General features: G+C 35.7%; 1 protein-coding gene across 3 annotated transcripts; it reads left to right on the top strand.

Annotated features, from left to right (window-relative positions):
- Positions 1-10,150: 10,150 nt before the first annotated feature.
- Positions 10,151-13,893, top strand: LOC149165116 (uncharacterized). 3 transcript variants are annotated; one of them, XR_016260723.1, is made up of 6 exons: positions 10,151-10,410; positions 10,623-10,762; positions 10,858-11,153; positions 11,327-12,798; positions 13,404-13,523; positions 13,682-13,893. XR_016260723.1 is itself a non-coding variant. In XM_089432246.1 (4 exons), the coding sequence occupies exon 4, from the start codon at positions 11,366-11,368 to the stop codon at positions 12,143-12,145; it is 780 nt and encodes a 259-aa protein (XP_089288372.1). In that variant the 5' UTR covers positions 10,151-10,410; positions 10,623-10,762; positions 10,858-11,153; positions 11,327-11,365; the 3' UTR covers positions 12,146-13,056. The 3 variants fall into 3 exon arrangements, 1 of the variants encoding a protein (XP_089288372.1); XR_016260722.1 differs by lacking the exon at positions 13,682-13,893 and having other exon boundaries at positions 13,404-13,586; XM_089432246.1 differs by lacking the exons at positions 13,404-13,523; positions 13,682-13,893 and having other exon boundaries at positions 11,327-13,056.
- The last annotated feature ends 943 nt before the right edge of the window (positions 13,894-14,836 follow it).

Below are 14,836 nucleotides of genomic sequence, written 5' to 3'. Positions count from 1 at the left end.
TTGTATCCATCATCCGACTAAATAGTCCCACAAGTATCTTTCTCATCTAGATCACCTCACATGCTACTTGACTTGCAACCATGTATTTTGCTTCTGTCAAGTTGAGCGCCACAAATCTTTGCTCCTTGTTGTACCAGGAAACAACTGCGGACCCAATAATGAAAATTCCACCTGATGTACTCTTTCAGTCTGATGGAATCCCCACCCAATCTACATCTATGAAGCCACACAACTTCACTCTCTTTGTCTGTCAGTACCATAGTCCAAATTGGGTAGTGCCTTTAAGGTACTGTAAAACATGCTTAGCTGCCTTCTAAAACTATTTGGTCCGCCTAACCATAGCTTGGTTCAGTTGGTTGACTATATATCACATATCTGGTCATGTGTTCACAAGATACATCAATGAACCCACTAGTTGTCGATAAATGGTAGAATCCACCTTTTCACCTGAAGTGGCATCATCCTTCGTCTAGTTGGTCACTAGAGGTGTCTCCATGGGTTTACAACTCTCCATTGCGGAATATCTGCAGTATCTCATTTGCATACTTGTCTTAACACACAAACAATTCCCCATCACATTGCCATACTTCCAACCTGAGGAAGTAATGCATTAGACCCATGTCCTTCATTTCAAATTCCCTTGCAAGGTCCTCCTTGCAAGATTTGATCAACTGCTCATCACCAGTTAAACTTAAATTATCAACATATAAGACAGTATTAATCAATTTACCTTCTACCAATAAATGATATAGGTTTGCATCCACTTCACTTTTGGTGAAGCCTAAACTAATGAGATAGCTATCGATCCTAGTGTACTAAGCACAGGGTGCTTGTTTCAGACCGTACAATGCTCACTTGAGTTTGCACACATGAGACTCTCGATAAAATGTTTCAAAATCTTATTGTTTCTCGATGTACACCTCCTCCTTAATAACCCCATTGAGAAATGTTGTCTTTACATCCATCTGGTGGATCTTCCACCCCATATACGTAGCCAGTGCAAGAATTGATCTAATGGATGAGTACCTTGGTACAAGAGAAAAGGTATCCTCATAGTCAATTCCCTCAACTTGAGAGTACCCCTTGGCCACAAATTTGGCCTTATACTCTTCTATGTTTCCCTATGTTGCATACTTAACCTTGAAGATCCATCTCGATCCCACAACTAATTTATCTGTCGATCTTGGGACCACTTCCCAAACACTGTTCTTTATAATGGATTCATATTCCTCCACCATTGCATCAACCCATACAATTTTCTCTATTTCTTCCTCGAAAGAGGATGGCTCGATCTCTACATGTAAATCATTAGAGCTATGTAGTCAGTGTACCAATCAGGTGACCTCCTCTGCCTACACAAATTTGAAGGAGCTCCCACATTCTCCCTCGCATCCTCGACAAGTCTATCAAATTCCTTGGTTCTTTTTCTACCTTCTCTAGATGTTTTTGCTTCATTGGATGTATCCACTCTCTGCACATCTACTTGTGGCTGCTCCACAACTTCATGAGGCTCCTCCTTTGGAGCTAAAATCTCCTCTTTTGGTGGGATCTGAATCTCCCTCTCAAGATAACACCACATCGCTTTCTCCTCATCAAACCTTACATCCCTTCGCACAACTATCATTCTATGGGAAGGTAGGTACACATGGTAGTTGTGAGGAGTTTTTGTGGAACCCACAAATACTCCCAACTCTGCTATCAACTCAAGCGTCTTCCTTGATTATTTGGAGGTATGGTAGTAAACAAAGGCTCCAAAAATCGGAAGTGCGACACATCTAGTTTTCTCCCCGAGAAAGCCTCCTCTGGTGTAATCATACCAAGAATCTAATAAGGAATCTGGTTCTGCAAATAGATTGTTGTGTTGCATGCCTCAACCTGCAAATGCAAAGGTATGCCTTGGTCATGTAACATAGCCCTCATAGCTTCCACAATGTTACAATTCTTTCTCTTAGCCACCCCATTCTGTTGTGGGTTGTGGGGTGTTTTCATCTCTCTTCGAATGCCTTCTTTTGAACATAAATTTTTGAATTCATTCGAAACATACTCACCTCCATTATCGCTACTGAGATCCTTCAACTTCTTGTTGGTTTGTTTCTTAAACAATGCCTTGAATTCTGCAAACTTGGAGAATGTCTCATCTTTCTTCCGCATGAAGAAGATCCAACACTTCTTTGAGAAATCATCAATAAAAATGACAAAATATTTGTGTCTAGAAATGGAGGCTATTAAGAAAGGTCCACAGAAATAAAAGTGGATCCTTTCCAAGACTACATGTGCTTTGTTGTCACGATCATGGAATGTGGATTTTGCATACTTCCCCAAGGTACATCATTTTTATACATCTTGTTTCTCAAGTGCTCCTTTAGGGAGGTTAGTGGTTATTTGTTGCATAATATACAAGGCTCCATGATGCAAATGGCCAAGTCTTATGTGCCAAAGTTCACTGACATTGCGGCTCTGCACTTTCTCTGTCTTAATGCTTATAGTAGCACAATATTCCACATCTAGCTTATAAAGGTTCTTCACACGAATTCCAATCTGCTTCACCTGTCCCATGGCTATGTGTCTCAAGAATTCTTTCCCTTTGTTGAAGATGACATCATAACCACGGTTTTCCACAACTACAACAGAGATGAGCTTTTTCTTTAGGCCTGGAACAAACATGACATCCTTATGTTTGAGAGGGGAACCTGACAACCTCTGAAAGGTGTTTGTACCAATCCTAGTCACATTGTACCTTCCGTCGTCCCCCAACTTGATGTGCATCTGGAGATCTTTCTCCTCTTGGTCATTGAAAAACTCTCTACACCTTGTCATGCAGAACGATGCACCTAAGTCCAAGTACCACACGCTCCCCATCACTGTGCTAGCCATGCATGCGATAAGGGTGAAGTCAAGCTTGAACTGTGAAGCCAAAGATTCACCTACTGCTCCTCCTAAGGTCTTCTTGCTTGACTTTTTGTGTGGACACTTTGTGGCATAGTGCCCGAATTCATGACAATTGAAGCATTTAATTTTGGACAAATCTTTCTTCTTGCCCCTTGGCTAGATTCTAGTTTGGTTTGAGATTTCTTCCCTTTTCCCTTCTTTCCCTTTCCAACCAATGCAAATTTTTCTTCATCCTCGCCCTTGGATGAAGTTCCATCTCTGGTATTCTGCCTTATTTCCTCCTGTACCAAATCAGACCATAAGCGTTCCCAATTTGGTAGTTTCTCCCTCCCGTTCACCAAATCTTGATAGTTATGCCAGCTCTTGGGAAGGCCTAGAAGGGCTAGGCTTACCAAGTCATCTTTTGCAACATTAACACCAACCCCACCAAGTTCATCACAAACTTGTGTAAATCTGCTCAAATACTGTGGAATAATATCATTCTTTTGCATCTTGATATTTCGAAGTTTATCCTTGGGCACCAGTTTCTTGTGGTTGATGCTATTCTCAAACAATTATGTTAGTGCTTTCCACATTATTAAAGGAGTTTCTTTTGAGATGATGTAGTACCGCACTCCCTCCAAGATTATTCTCCTCGCCTTGGCTACATCGTTCTTCCATTGGGTTGGTTTTGTGCATCAAATGCTTGTGGTTTTGCAACATTTGTCTTAATGTATTATAGCAAGCCATTGTCATCCAATACCACCTCCATGCGATCCTTCCATGCAATGAAATTAGAGTTGCCTTCCAAGGCATAGTCTAGTCTCAGCCCATTGAAGGTCATCTCCCCAACTTTGTAGAGATCCTGCTGCACTGAACTGCAAATTTGATCCTCCTGAGAAACAACTTCAAAAATTATGTTCTAATGTGAATCCTGCTCTGATACCATGTAGAAATTATGGTGTAGATTTGCAATTGCTCATGAAATTTTAATCAAAATCACAAGACACAAACCTACTCTACTGCTCTGCGGAATTCAATACATAATTTAGAACATCAATCACATGCATGCAATGAGAGATAACACATATGCACACAATATTTTTTTCCAGGGGAAAGCAATCTGCTAAAAACCCCTTTTCCTGCTTTCATTAATCTAATGAATAGAGATGTATTATAATTGATAGCTCAATCTGAGCTCAACCTGCAAGTGAATAACCTATCTCTTTGCTCACTGAGAAGCTCTGACCCAAACTTAGTCAATTTTTGCCTCTGCTTGAGCCCCTATTTTCTTGTCCAATTCCTGAGGAAATTAGACCCTTATTATTTAGGAATTTCCTCCAAAATGATTGCGCAATTCCCAAGGTTGATCATTTGATTACATGCAACACTTGTACACTCAAGAATAGTCTACAACTAATGTTACTCTGCCTTGGAATCTCCACCACAACTGGGGAAATCGAATTCTCTGCATGCACTAGCAATTTTGGGTGGATTGATTAGTTAACTAGTTGATCATTGAGTTAGACTAAAGTCTCATTGCACAACTGACCTTCCACTTGTTCTTCCAATAGTTAGAATTAGTTTAACTGAAAACAACTTGAAATAACTGACCTTGATTGCTACAAATTAGCAATCACACATACTTAACTGAACTCTAACTCCTCTAACTCGAATTTACCAATCTAACTGAGTGACAAAATCCATGTCACCCAAGTTAACTACATCCAAGTTCTCTATTGATATGGAAATTTGAATTTTCTCAATTTAACCAAGACAAAATCAAATTAAAACTTTCTTGTTGTTTTTTTCAACAAAAATTACATCTAAGAATGATTAAAAACATATATCTTTCAATACTTTGACAAATAAATTTTTATCATCTCAACAATCACCTTGTGAGGTTAAAGACAGAAAGATAAGTACATACATATATCCTCTGTTCTCTTTACATATATAAAGTGTTAATTTAGTTATTTTAAACTTTTATTTACAAAACTTTCGCTTCATCTCAAATACACTAATTAACCCACAAAAAATCTCATATATCTTTTAAAACCTTCGAATTGTAAACTAAACATTAAATCAAGTTCGCTTATCACAGTGGGCATGGTAATTCAATTATTTTTGTATAAACATTGCTACTTCATTCTCGAGATAATCCTCCCGGCTTGCAAATCTATGTGCTTGGAAATCTATGAGCAAGTGATCCATGGATTTATGTATCCTCTTTTTTATTTAATTTTCAACATAGCAACTTGAGGTCAACTTGTTTGTGGTACTCGAGATAAAAGGGAAAGAACTTACCAATGGCGAGAAAAAAATAATGCTTTGATCCATTTTTCTAACTTGTGATTGAATTTAGGTAAGAAATTTATTATTTTACTAAAAAAAAATTAAATTAGAAAGAAAGAAAGAAATAAATTATTATAAATCCCCGGCTAAGTAAAAAATCTCAAGAGCAAATTGATTTTTCAAAATGTTTAACAAATTTATGCTAATTTAAATTTAGATTTAAAATAAATTTATATTAAGATATATTTAAGTTATAATTTAATAGTATTATTATTTTTTGTTTTTCAATATATTTTTATAAAGTTAGTTGAATGTAGTTGGGAAAAATGTTGTTATCCTTTCTATTGTAGACATTTAATATATTGAGTTCAAAATGAGTATATTTTTGTGATAATTTGGAGTTTTATTGAAAGAAAGTCTGGTTGAAATTGAATCTAAATAGAAAGGTTAATCATCATTCTTCTCAATTACTCGAAATAAATCTAATTTACAAATTACTTTATATTTAGTCATATATAACAATGAATTTATTATTATCATTATTATTTATTTTATTTTATGAAATAACATTAATAAAAATATTTTAGAGGTGGCAAAATCTATAATAATGGAGCAATCAACTAAAAATCAAGATAATATATATGTAAATTTTATACCATCAACTTATTCCTTAGATAAACTCTTTTAATTAAAAATACTTTTATATCTTAATAAAATATAGAAATTATTTAAACTTAAATAATATAAAAAAACCATAGTTATCATCAAAATTATTTTTTGATCCTATTATATATTGTTTAATAACTATTAACTTCAATTTCATAAACCAATCTAGACTTATCTTAATTCCTAATCTATCAAGTGTTAAGATGGATCAAATCTCTTTTCACTTTAAAAGAGTTTTGCATCTCAAGAAATTTGATCCCTCTCAACCCTTGATAGATGCGAAGTTAAGATGGACCTAGTCTGGTTTAATTCTTATTTATAATTTTTTTGTTTGTTTGTCAAGTTGTTTGTGATCCTCCAGGCTTGCCTGGGTCACACCAACCATAAGTTGACTATATTTTTTTAGCATGTCTCATCCCCCTAGCACAAAGGCACAACCACCCCCATGAACTGGGTTGACTTGGTAATGAGGCTCATTCTCAACCAATTGTGCTAGTGAGATTTGACAATTATGATTTATAATTATAATTATAATTATTAATTTAATGCTTTTTATTTTTATTTTATTTTTATCTAGTGAAAATGTTACCATACTAGATAAGTTTGCTTATGAACCTCAAATATAAAGAAAATTTTTACTAAAAAGTGAATTAGATAAGATATAATATTATAATATTATGTGTTACCCAATATTTATTACCACCAAAACCCAATAAAAAGTGGCCAAGGGTGGGGGAAATACTAATTAAAATGTAACGTTCTTAAATTTTATTTAATATTTCCCATCACACCCAGCCTAAATATTACATTTTACTCAATATTCCCCCTCACCCTTTTTAATTTTATACTTGACTTTATTTATATTTAACTTCAAATATAAAGCAAAATTACAGTAAGAAGTGGCCTTGTTGAGGGAAAATATTGGGTAAAATGTAATATTGTAGGTAAAAATATTAGATAAAATGTAATAATTACATTTTCCCTAATATTTCCCCCACTTCCAATCATATCTAAACAAATGCCGAACATATCCATTATCTTTTTTTAATCTTTAGAGGCTACATGGATTCAATGCCATCATTTTTTATAGCTAATTATGTATCTAAATATAACCTCAAACTAAGATGGATTTGAGCTAGTTTAATTCCCTCTTAAATAAGTTATATTCCACATGAATACCATGGGTCAATACCATTGTTTCCTAAAACCATGGGTCAATACGAGGGATCATTTTTTTAAAAATTTAATTTTTAGAAGGTTATTTTTATTTTGTTACTTTGTTATTTTTATTTTATTTTTAACTGAATCAAAATGTTTACATTATGTCACGTTACACATTTCTAACATATTATAAATATGTTGTAGAGTAGTTGAGGCCTCTGTGATCCATATCAAGTTTATGAGAGATTTTTGGCGAAAATCACATGAGATACCATTTGTCAACGCGTTTCGAACCAACCAGTGTGGTTCATCGTCAGGACAAGTTGAAGAAACAGAAGCTTAGCATGTTAAATAGTCTGAGCAGAGCCTCCAACCGCTAACTTGACCAACCACTAATTTTGACTTTTTGTACCAAGGTCATAAATTTTTTATAATTTAATGGAAATTAGTTATATTAGGTGACCAATCCCTTAATATATATATATATATATATATATATATAATATATATATATATATATATATTAATTTTAATTGGTGTTACTAGTTAGTTAAAAGGTATTATTTAATAATTAAAATTATAAGTTATCTAGTATTCAAATGGAAATTAGTTTTCTAAAGGACCTTTCTTATAATATATGTATAAATGGAAATTAGTTTTATAAAGGACCTTCCTTATAATATATGTATAAATTGTATGTATATAAATAAATATATATTAATAGGTTGTTAGGATAAAAGTTAGTTAGAATTAATAAATATATTAGAACGAAAAAATAAAATTAAGTTAACTTAAATAATAATAATAATAAATAAATAAATAAGAAATAAATAAATTTTGAGAAAATAACATTAAATTAAGTTAAGTTAAAAAAATAAAAATAAAAATAAATAAATAAAATAAAATAATAATAATAATAATAAAAATAAAAATAAATAAATAAAATAATGAGAAAATAATATTAAGTTAACTTTAAAAAATAAATTAAAAAAAAAATCAAGAAGAAGAAAAAAAATGAGCCAAAAAACGAGGAGGGGGGCGGAAAAACGACTAGGAAGAGAGTGCTGGGACCCAACACCTACTGATTTTCCAGCCATCCTCTCTGTTGAGATTGTTCGGCCTCTTTTCAATCTCAAGAGCTTCCCTAAATTTCCGATGATGGAAGTGCGAAACTTTAGCAATAACACTGGCCTCCTCAATACAAACATGATGATTGGTTTTTTCAGCATGTTCAACTAAAGCGGAAGACTTTGCTCTCCTATGCTTAAGGTCAGCTGCATGCTCACTAATCCTTTGATTAATGGAGCGACCAGTCTCACCAATATAGGGGGTCCCACAGGAACAGGGGATCATATATACTCCTTTCATATCTTTAGGGTCAATAGGGTCCTTCACTGATCTGAGGGACATACAAATGGTGTTAAGGGGCCTAAAGGTCACAGGGACACTATGCATCTTGAGAATCCTTGCAATCTTATCAGTGGCCCCTTGAACAAACAGAAGATGGACACTTGGAATCCGTTCCTTCGGTTCGCTTTTAGTCAGAGAATTCTTGGCAGCTTTAAGGAAAGCCTTCTGACCCAAACATCTACTATAACCATTCTCAACAAAGACATCAAGGAGATGGGATTTTTCTTTCTCAAAACTCTCTTATTCGAGATCCTTAGGGCCCGAGTAGCAAGGTATTGAGAACACCCATCTTTTGAGCTGGGAAATGGTGGGAACTGGCATGAAGATACTGCTTTGTATGCGTTTTCTTCCGAAAAACTTGGTGGGCGAGGGAACCATCACTATTCCTAGAAATAAGAATATCAAGGAACGGGAGGCAACCATCAACTTCCTGCTCCTTAGTGAACTTAATGGCCGAGGATTGATTGTTGAGATGCTCGAAGAAGAGATCTAATTCTTCTTGGCCGTGAGACCAGATGACATTGGTGTCATCCACATACCTTTTCCAAAGCTTTGGCAAGAGCCGGGAAGAGTTTAGAGCCTTGGACTCAAAATCTTCCATAAAAAGATTAGCAACGACAGGGGAAAGGGGTGAGCCCATGGCAACCCCACAGGTTTGCTCGAAGAACTCTCCCTCAAAACTGAAAAAGGTGGAAGTGAGGCAGATCTCAACTAACTTGGCAGTGTCAAGATCTGTTAGGCGGTTGATCACCTCCATGGCCTCATTAATAGGGATGCAAGTGAACATAGAAACTACATCAAAACTCACAAGAATGTCCCCAGGGTCAAGCTTAATGTCCTTGAGTTCATCAATAAAGGAAGCAGAGTCTTTTACGAAGGACTCCGTACGACCAACTAAGGGCTTAAGCTTTAACGCAAGGAACTTAGCAAGAAGGTAGGTAGGACCTCCAATGGTGTTGACAATGGGCCTTAAGGGAGCTCCTTCCTTGTGAATTTTGGGGAGACCATAGATTCTAGGAGTGATAGGGTTGCTCTCAATGAGTTTATGGTGCAAGGAACTCATTGAGCTAATGGATTTAATGGCAAGAGCCACATTCCTAGCAACCTTCTTTAAAGGATTTTTGGGAAGCTTCTTGTAGCTCCCACTATTATGAAGATGATCCAACATCTTGCTGCGGTAATCAACCTTGTTAAGAATGACGACAACACCACCCTTGTCTGCCTTTAGAACAATGATATCCCTATTCCGGTTTAAGGATCTGAGAGCTACTGATTCTTCCTTGCTGAGGTTGCTCTTAGGAGGCTTAGCCTTACATATAGCCCTATTTTTTTTCTTTTTATTTCAATTATTTTATCTCACTATATAAAATATAATGTAAAATAAAATAAAAATTGAAATAGTTTATTTAAAATGAAAATTAAAATATTTTATTTATAATTAATATTAATTTTAAAATAACATTATTAATATATAACAAATATTTATATTAACCTATATATATATATATTTATTTATTTTTAATACATTACACTTAACAACATCTCCCTCATTCCATATACTAGGTTGCGAGCACCCAACTAAAAAAACATGATGAAACCTAAACCTCTAACCCAAATAAACTTATCTTAATAATAAAAATAACCTCCAATAGAATATGCTTTTTTGTCCTTCCCACGAAAGAAAGCTAAGAAAAAAGTTATTAAAGAGTGGGAGGAACTTCACTGCCCTTCCCTTTCAGTTTGCCATTGGGCGCCCCAGATGAGGGTTATCTGCCACGTCATTCAGTTCGATATAAACCGTCAAATGACCATCGGACGGCTCAAGAGTGTCCTCGTATCTCCATCTCGAAGAGGTTTTCAGTTTCCGCTTTGTAGAAATGCTGCCCGTTTTGAACCACGCTTCTGCAACCCTGCGGGATCCAGATCTTCCATGCCAAGAAGAAAGCCTGTTTGAGACGGTCAGAGGACAAAACCCTCGGGAAATATAATTCCTCATCGCTGACGAATAAGGTATAAATTCTTCTGGGACGTTCTGAAAAAAAAAACCCTGTGTGCTTGCTTTCCCTTTACAATTTTTAAGCTAAAAAGCTCAAAGGATTTTAATATCTGTGTGTTTGGCTTGAAGTCTTGGTTTTTTAATGCTAAAACTTGGTGAAGGAATGCGTATTCGTCCTCTTTCGAACACGTTGCTTTTGAGGTTCTGATATTTATTGTGTTTGCAGCTCATTTTTGGTGTTTGCGTTCGTGCGGTCTTTTTAACTAGATAAATCGCTGGCAGAAGAAAGAAGATTAACGGCGCTAGCAGGCTGTTTTATGGCTCTTTAAATTTCCGATTTTAGACTCGGTGAAAGAAAATGCGCAGGTATTTATGGCGGGAATAAACTTAAGAAGTTCTGTTAGATTTTTCTTTAGCTGGCCACAGCTTGGACTTGACGAAAGTTTCGATTTATATATTAGGGACGCAGATGCGCTTGCAAGCGGTCAGAAACTCGAAAGGAAAGCCAAATGAACGCTCCCGGGGGTCTTTTAGGTCCGGAGGCTTCGTTTCCGGCACTGACTTTATGTGATTTAGTCGGTTCACGCTTGTTCTTTTTGTCACGTTGTTGTCTTCTTTGCGGTTAGCTGTCGGTTCGTGAAGATTTTGAACGTTTGGTTCGAGCTTTACAGCATGTAAATAAAACTTGCCCTTCCTTTAAAGCCAGGGCGAGAAAACTTAGACGGCTGTGTGCAGTGGATTTATTTGCAGTCATCAGGTTGTTAGCCTATCTGTGCGCTTTCCTTTTCAAAGCAGGTTTTCCTTTTGGCTAAAATTTGCGTTTATATTTATGTACAGTGTGTTGTGTTTTTTCATTTTGGAAAATATTATTTTCTCCACGAAGTTGTGATGCTTTTGATTTCTAATGGCTAAGTATTTTCGATTAAACAGGCGTTCTTTGGATTTTTATTTCGTCTCCTGGAGGCCACGATGAAGGAGCAGCAGCAGCACATATTTGGAGGTCAAACGAAGTCGAAATTGGCTGGAGGAAATGCTAAACCTAGGAAGTACAGTTCTTATAAATGGAGCTTTAATGGTGCTTTTGCGTCACAAAAGCCTCATTATAAACCTCCGATTTTGCAAGATCAAAGAACTGATAACAAGAAACAGCGATTATTCCCCCCAAAAAAGCCTGAACGGAAACAAAATCTACCTTCTGCTCCAGATGCGCCCCGCAACACAACATCTTACATAATACGAGCCAAAAACTCCGGCGGAATAGCTCCCTGCATAAACACTCCTCCCACTCCCTCTGTGCCTGCTTCCGTTGATCTTATCACTTCTCCTCCTTACAAAGAAGATGTCGTTGAGCAAGCTAACCAAGAGTGGGGTGTGGATAGCTACGGTTCCATGAAGGGCCTCTTGAGAGTTCGCCACATGAACCAGCAAAATGATGATCTTGAACCAAAACTGGAGAAACGTGTACAAGTTTTTGAAAAAAAGCATGAACAAAGCCTAGATCTTGATATAAGCCGTTTTGAGATGGTTTACCCCGCCAACAATGAAATTGGACCTCAAAGCCTTGAAATTCGTATAACTGACCAGGATAACCAGATAGCTTATCTGGAAGAATCCAACTCAAGTTTAAAGGAACGAGTGTTTTATATGGAGCAACAACTTCATAACCTTAAACGCCGTATGCAGGTTTTGGAAGTCGCTAATGCTTTCAGAGTAAGAGAAATTTGCCCTGGCGAGGCTTCCTTTGCCTGATATTTGATTTCTCTGTACATAGAAACCAATTCTCTGTGGCCTTGGTCTGCTCTACCTTTCTTCCCCCTGACTTCTCTGTACATAGAAACCAATCCTCTGTGGCCTAGGTCTGCTCTACCTCGCAGTTGTCCTACCTTCAAACGCTAATTTTCTTTTACATTCTGCGTCGTAGCAATTCTGCAGCCATATGACCTGAGTATTTGTCAGGGCGTTGTTTTAGAATGAGGATCACTGTGACTGTCTGAGCGCTACTCCACCTCCACGAGATTATTATGTTCTGTAGCTATTTCGTATGTTTTTTCTACATTTTACCCATTGTTTTGGACGGACCTCCCTGCCCTGGGAATGTACTGTACCTCTCTCATTTGAAACCCTTGCAAAACTTGGTAGGTAAGGGGTTGTACTAGGACTAGAATGTCTGGCTTACTTGAACAGCTGATTGTACATAGGCATCACTTGTATCATAAGAAAGGGGCAAATTTGGCAGTTTCTATTACTTGAACAGCTGATTGTACATAGGCATCACTCGTATCATAAGGCAGGGGGCAAATTTGGCAGTTTGTATTGTAGATTTCCACAGTTGTGGCAACATCCCGGAAACACATCATACTTCCAAGAGCCGTTGATAGTTACAGTGTACACTATTACTAATGGTAGTACTGCATTGACCTAGGCCTTTCTTTGATAGCTAAAAGGAGATTTTAAGCCTTGCTAGAGGATTACATGGAGGAAACATTTTGATCTAATACAATATTATGCCTTTTAATTGTGGTATGATGCCAAATTTGGTTCTGCATTAGATTAAATTTTTACATATTTCAGGTGGTGTAAATATGATAATTTTGATCAGCACAGATGCTAAGAATTGGTTCTTGATTTTTAACTTCTGGCTACTTATTTGTTTGTCTTGAGAGGTTTGTTTCTTTTTATAATGAAAATTTGGGTGAAATTTAGAAATTGTTAGTTCCAGTGTGTTTTGAGAGCCATTGAAATAAAGTTCCATGGGTTAGTTTATAGGCTAATTCAACACAAGATCCTAACACATTTGGCTAAAATTTCTTCTGCCATACATGAATGCTTAACTCACTCTCTTTTTACAATTAGCATCTCAAAATTAGTTGAAGTACATAGCATTTCAAATCTCTGGTGCTCTGGTTTATTGATGATCAAACAATCTCTGGTTCGGGGTCTTTTTTTTAATTGATGTGGTTTTCCTTTTAAAGCAAATATATTTTGAAATATATTCGGTTTATGCCAGAAAGCCCAAGCAATGATCAAAGGATTGGCCACTCTATGTTTCGAACCCGCAAGGATCGGTGTCAAAATTGGGCCGAGTCAACTCGCTTGGAGATGCTCTGGATAATCAAACTTGGATTCGGTGAGTTTCCCAGCTCGAGAGTTTTTCTGATTGGGGAAGAGAAATTACTAGGTGAAAGTTCCAGTCAATCTCTTACTCTCCATCCTTGACAAGCCTCGCCTCTCTACTTTGAACGTAAACAGTGACTGAATGTTGCTTATCCTTTGTTTTAGTTACAGAACTTCATCTCTTTTTCTAGCCCTGCACATTTTTATGTCAGTGTTCAACGCTACTCAACTGTAAGTTGTAACCCATAACGCATACTTTATTTTATAGTGGATTTTATATTGATCATAGCTGTATTAGGTAGCTTTCGATAATTAATATTTGTATGTCTGTTTGGTGCTAGACCGAGTTACATTGTGATTATATATTAACAAAGAAAAATACAGAGAGAGGTACAGTTTGTTTTCTATTCCTTTATTCCTGTGTACTGCAGGAAAATAATTTAAAATAATTGATCCAAGTCTGACTTTGTCTGAAATCAAGATAACCTGGTATTCTTAATTTTTTAAACCTAGGCAACCGTACAGGCAACGTGTAGGTTACTCCTTTACATGAAAATAATTGATGTGATCTTAGACTAACTTTGTCTGAAATCAACATAACCTGGTATTCTTAATTTTTTAACCTAGCCAACCTTACAGGCAACGTGCAGATTTCTCCTTTACATGAAGTTTCAGATGGAAAGTTGAAATATATTATTTTTAAATGATAAAAAAAAATAAGATACGAGTTTTTTTTTTTTTTTTAATTAATTAAATTGAAATTATAAAAGATTAAATTATTTGCTTGTAAATTGATACCACGGAAAATCTAATTGAATGCAAATGTAATCCTAAAATCAGAATCTCTTCCTTTGAATTTCGTTTGGTGAATTTTAACTTTATTTATAAAAGATTAAATTCTGGTATGGTCCAAGGTTGTTGCATTTTGTTTGCATACGTATCATAAATGTATCATGGTTATCAGGTCAATTATGTACCCATCACTATTTTTACTTTTTATTTATTTATTCTTCTTTCTAGCCTTAAAGCAAGGGTCACAACCACAGCCACGTGGTTAAGCTTCGTCATTGTGAATCCACTTGGAACCGGTATTGAGGTTCGAGATCGAAGAATTTCAATCTTTTGGCCGCGGTAGTATTGCATTAAAGATGCGCTCTCGGTAGTTTCTCCTCTTGTCCTCTCGGTAGTTTCATTTTCTAAAATAATGGATAATATAAATTTTTTTTTAAAGTTTAAATTAAAAATATTTAATTTATAAAAATAAAATAAATTATTAAAAAATAATTATTTAATAAATTTAAATTAATAATATTTAATAAAAAACTT

This window comes from Pinus tabuliformis, chromosome 5_1 (genome assembly GCF_031772625.1).
Source record: "Pinus tabuliformis cultivar Carrire ecotype Pingquan chromosome 5_1, CPIR1, whole genome shotgun sequence".
Taxonomy (NCBI): domain Eukaryota; kingdom Viridiplantae; phylum Streptophyta; class Pinopsida; order Pinales; family Pinaceae; genus Pinus; species Pinus tabuliformis.
Note: the sequence above shows the minus strand (reverse complement) of the source record. Positions and strands in the feature narration are given on the sequence as shown.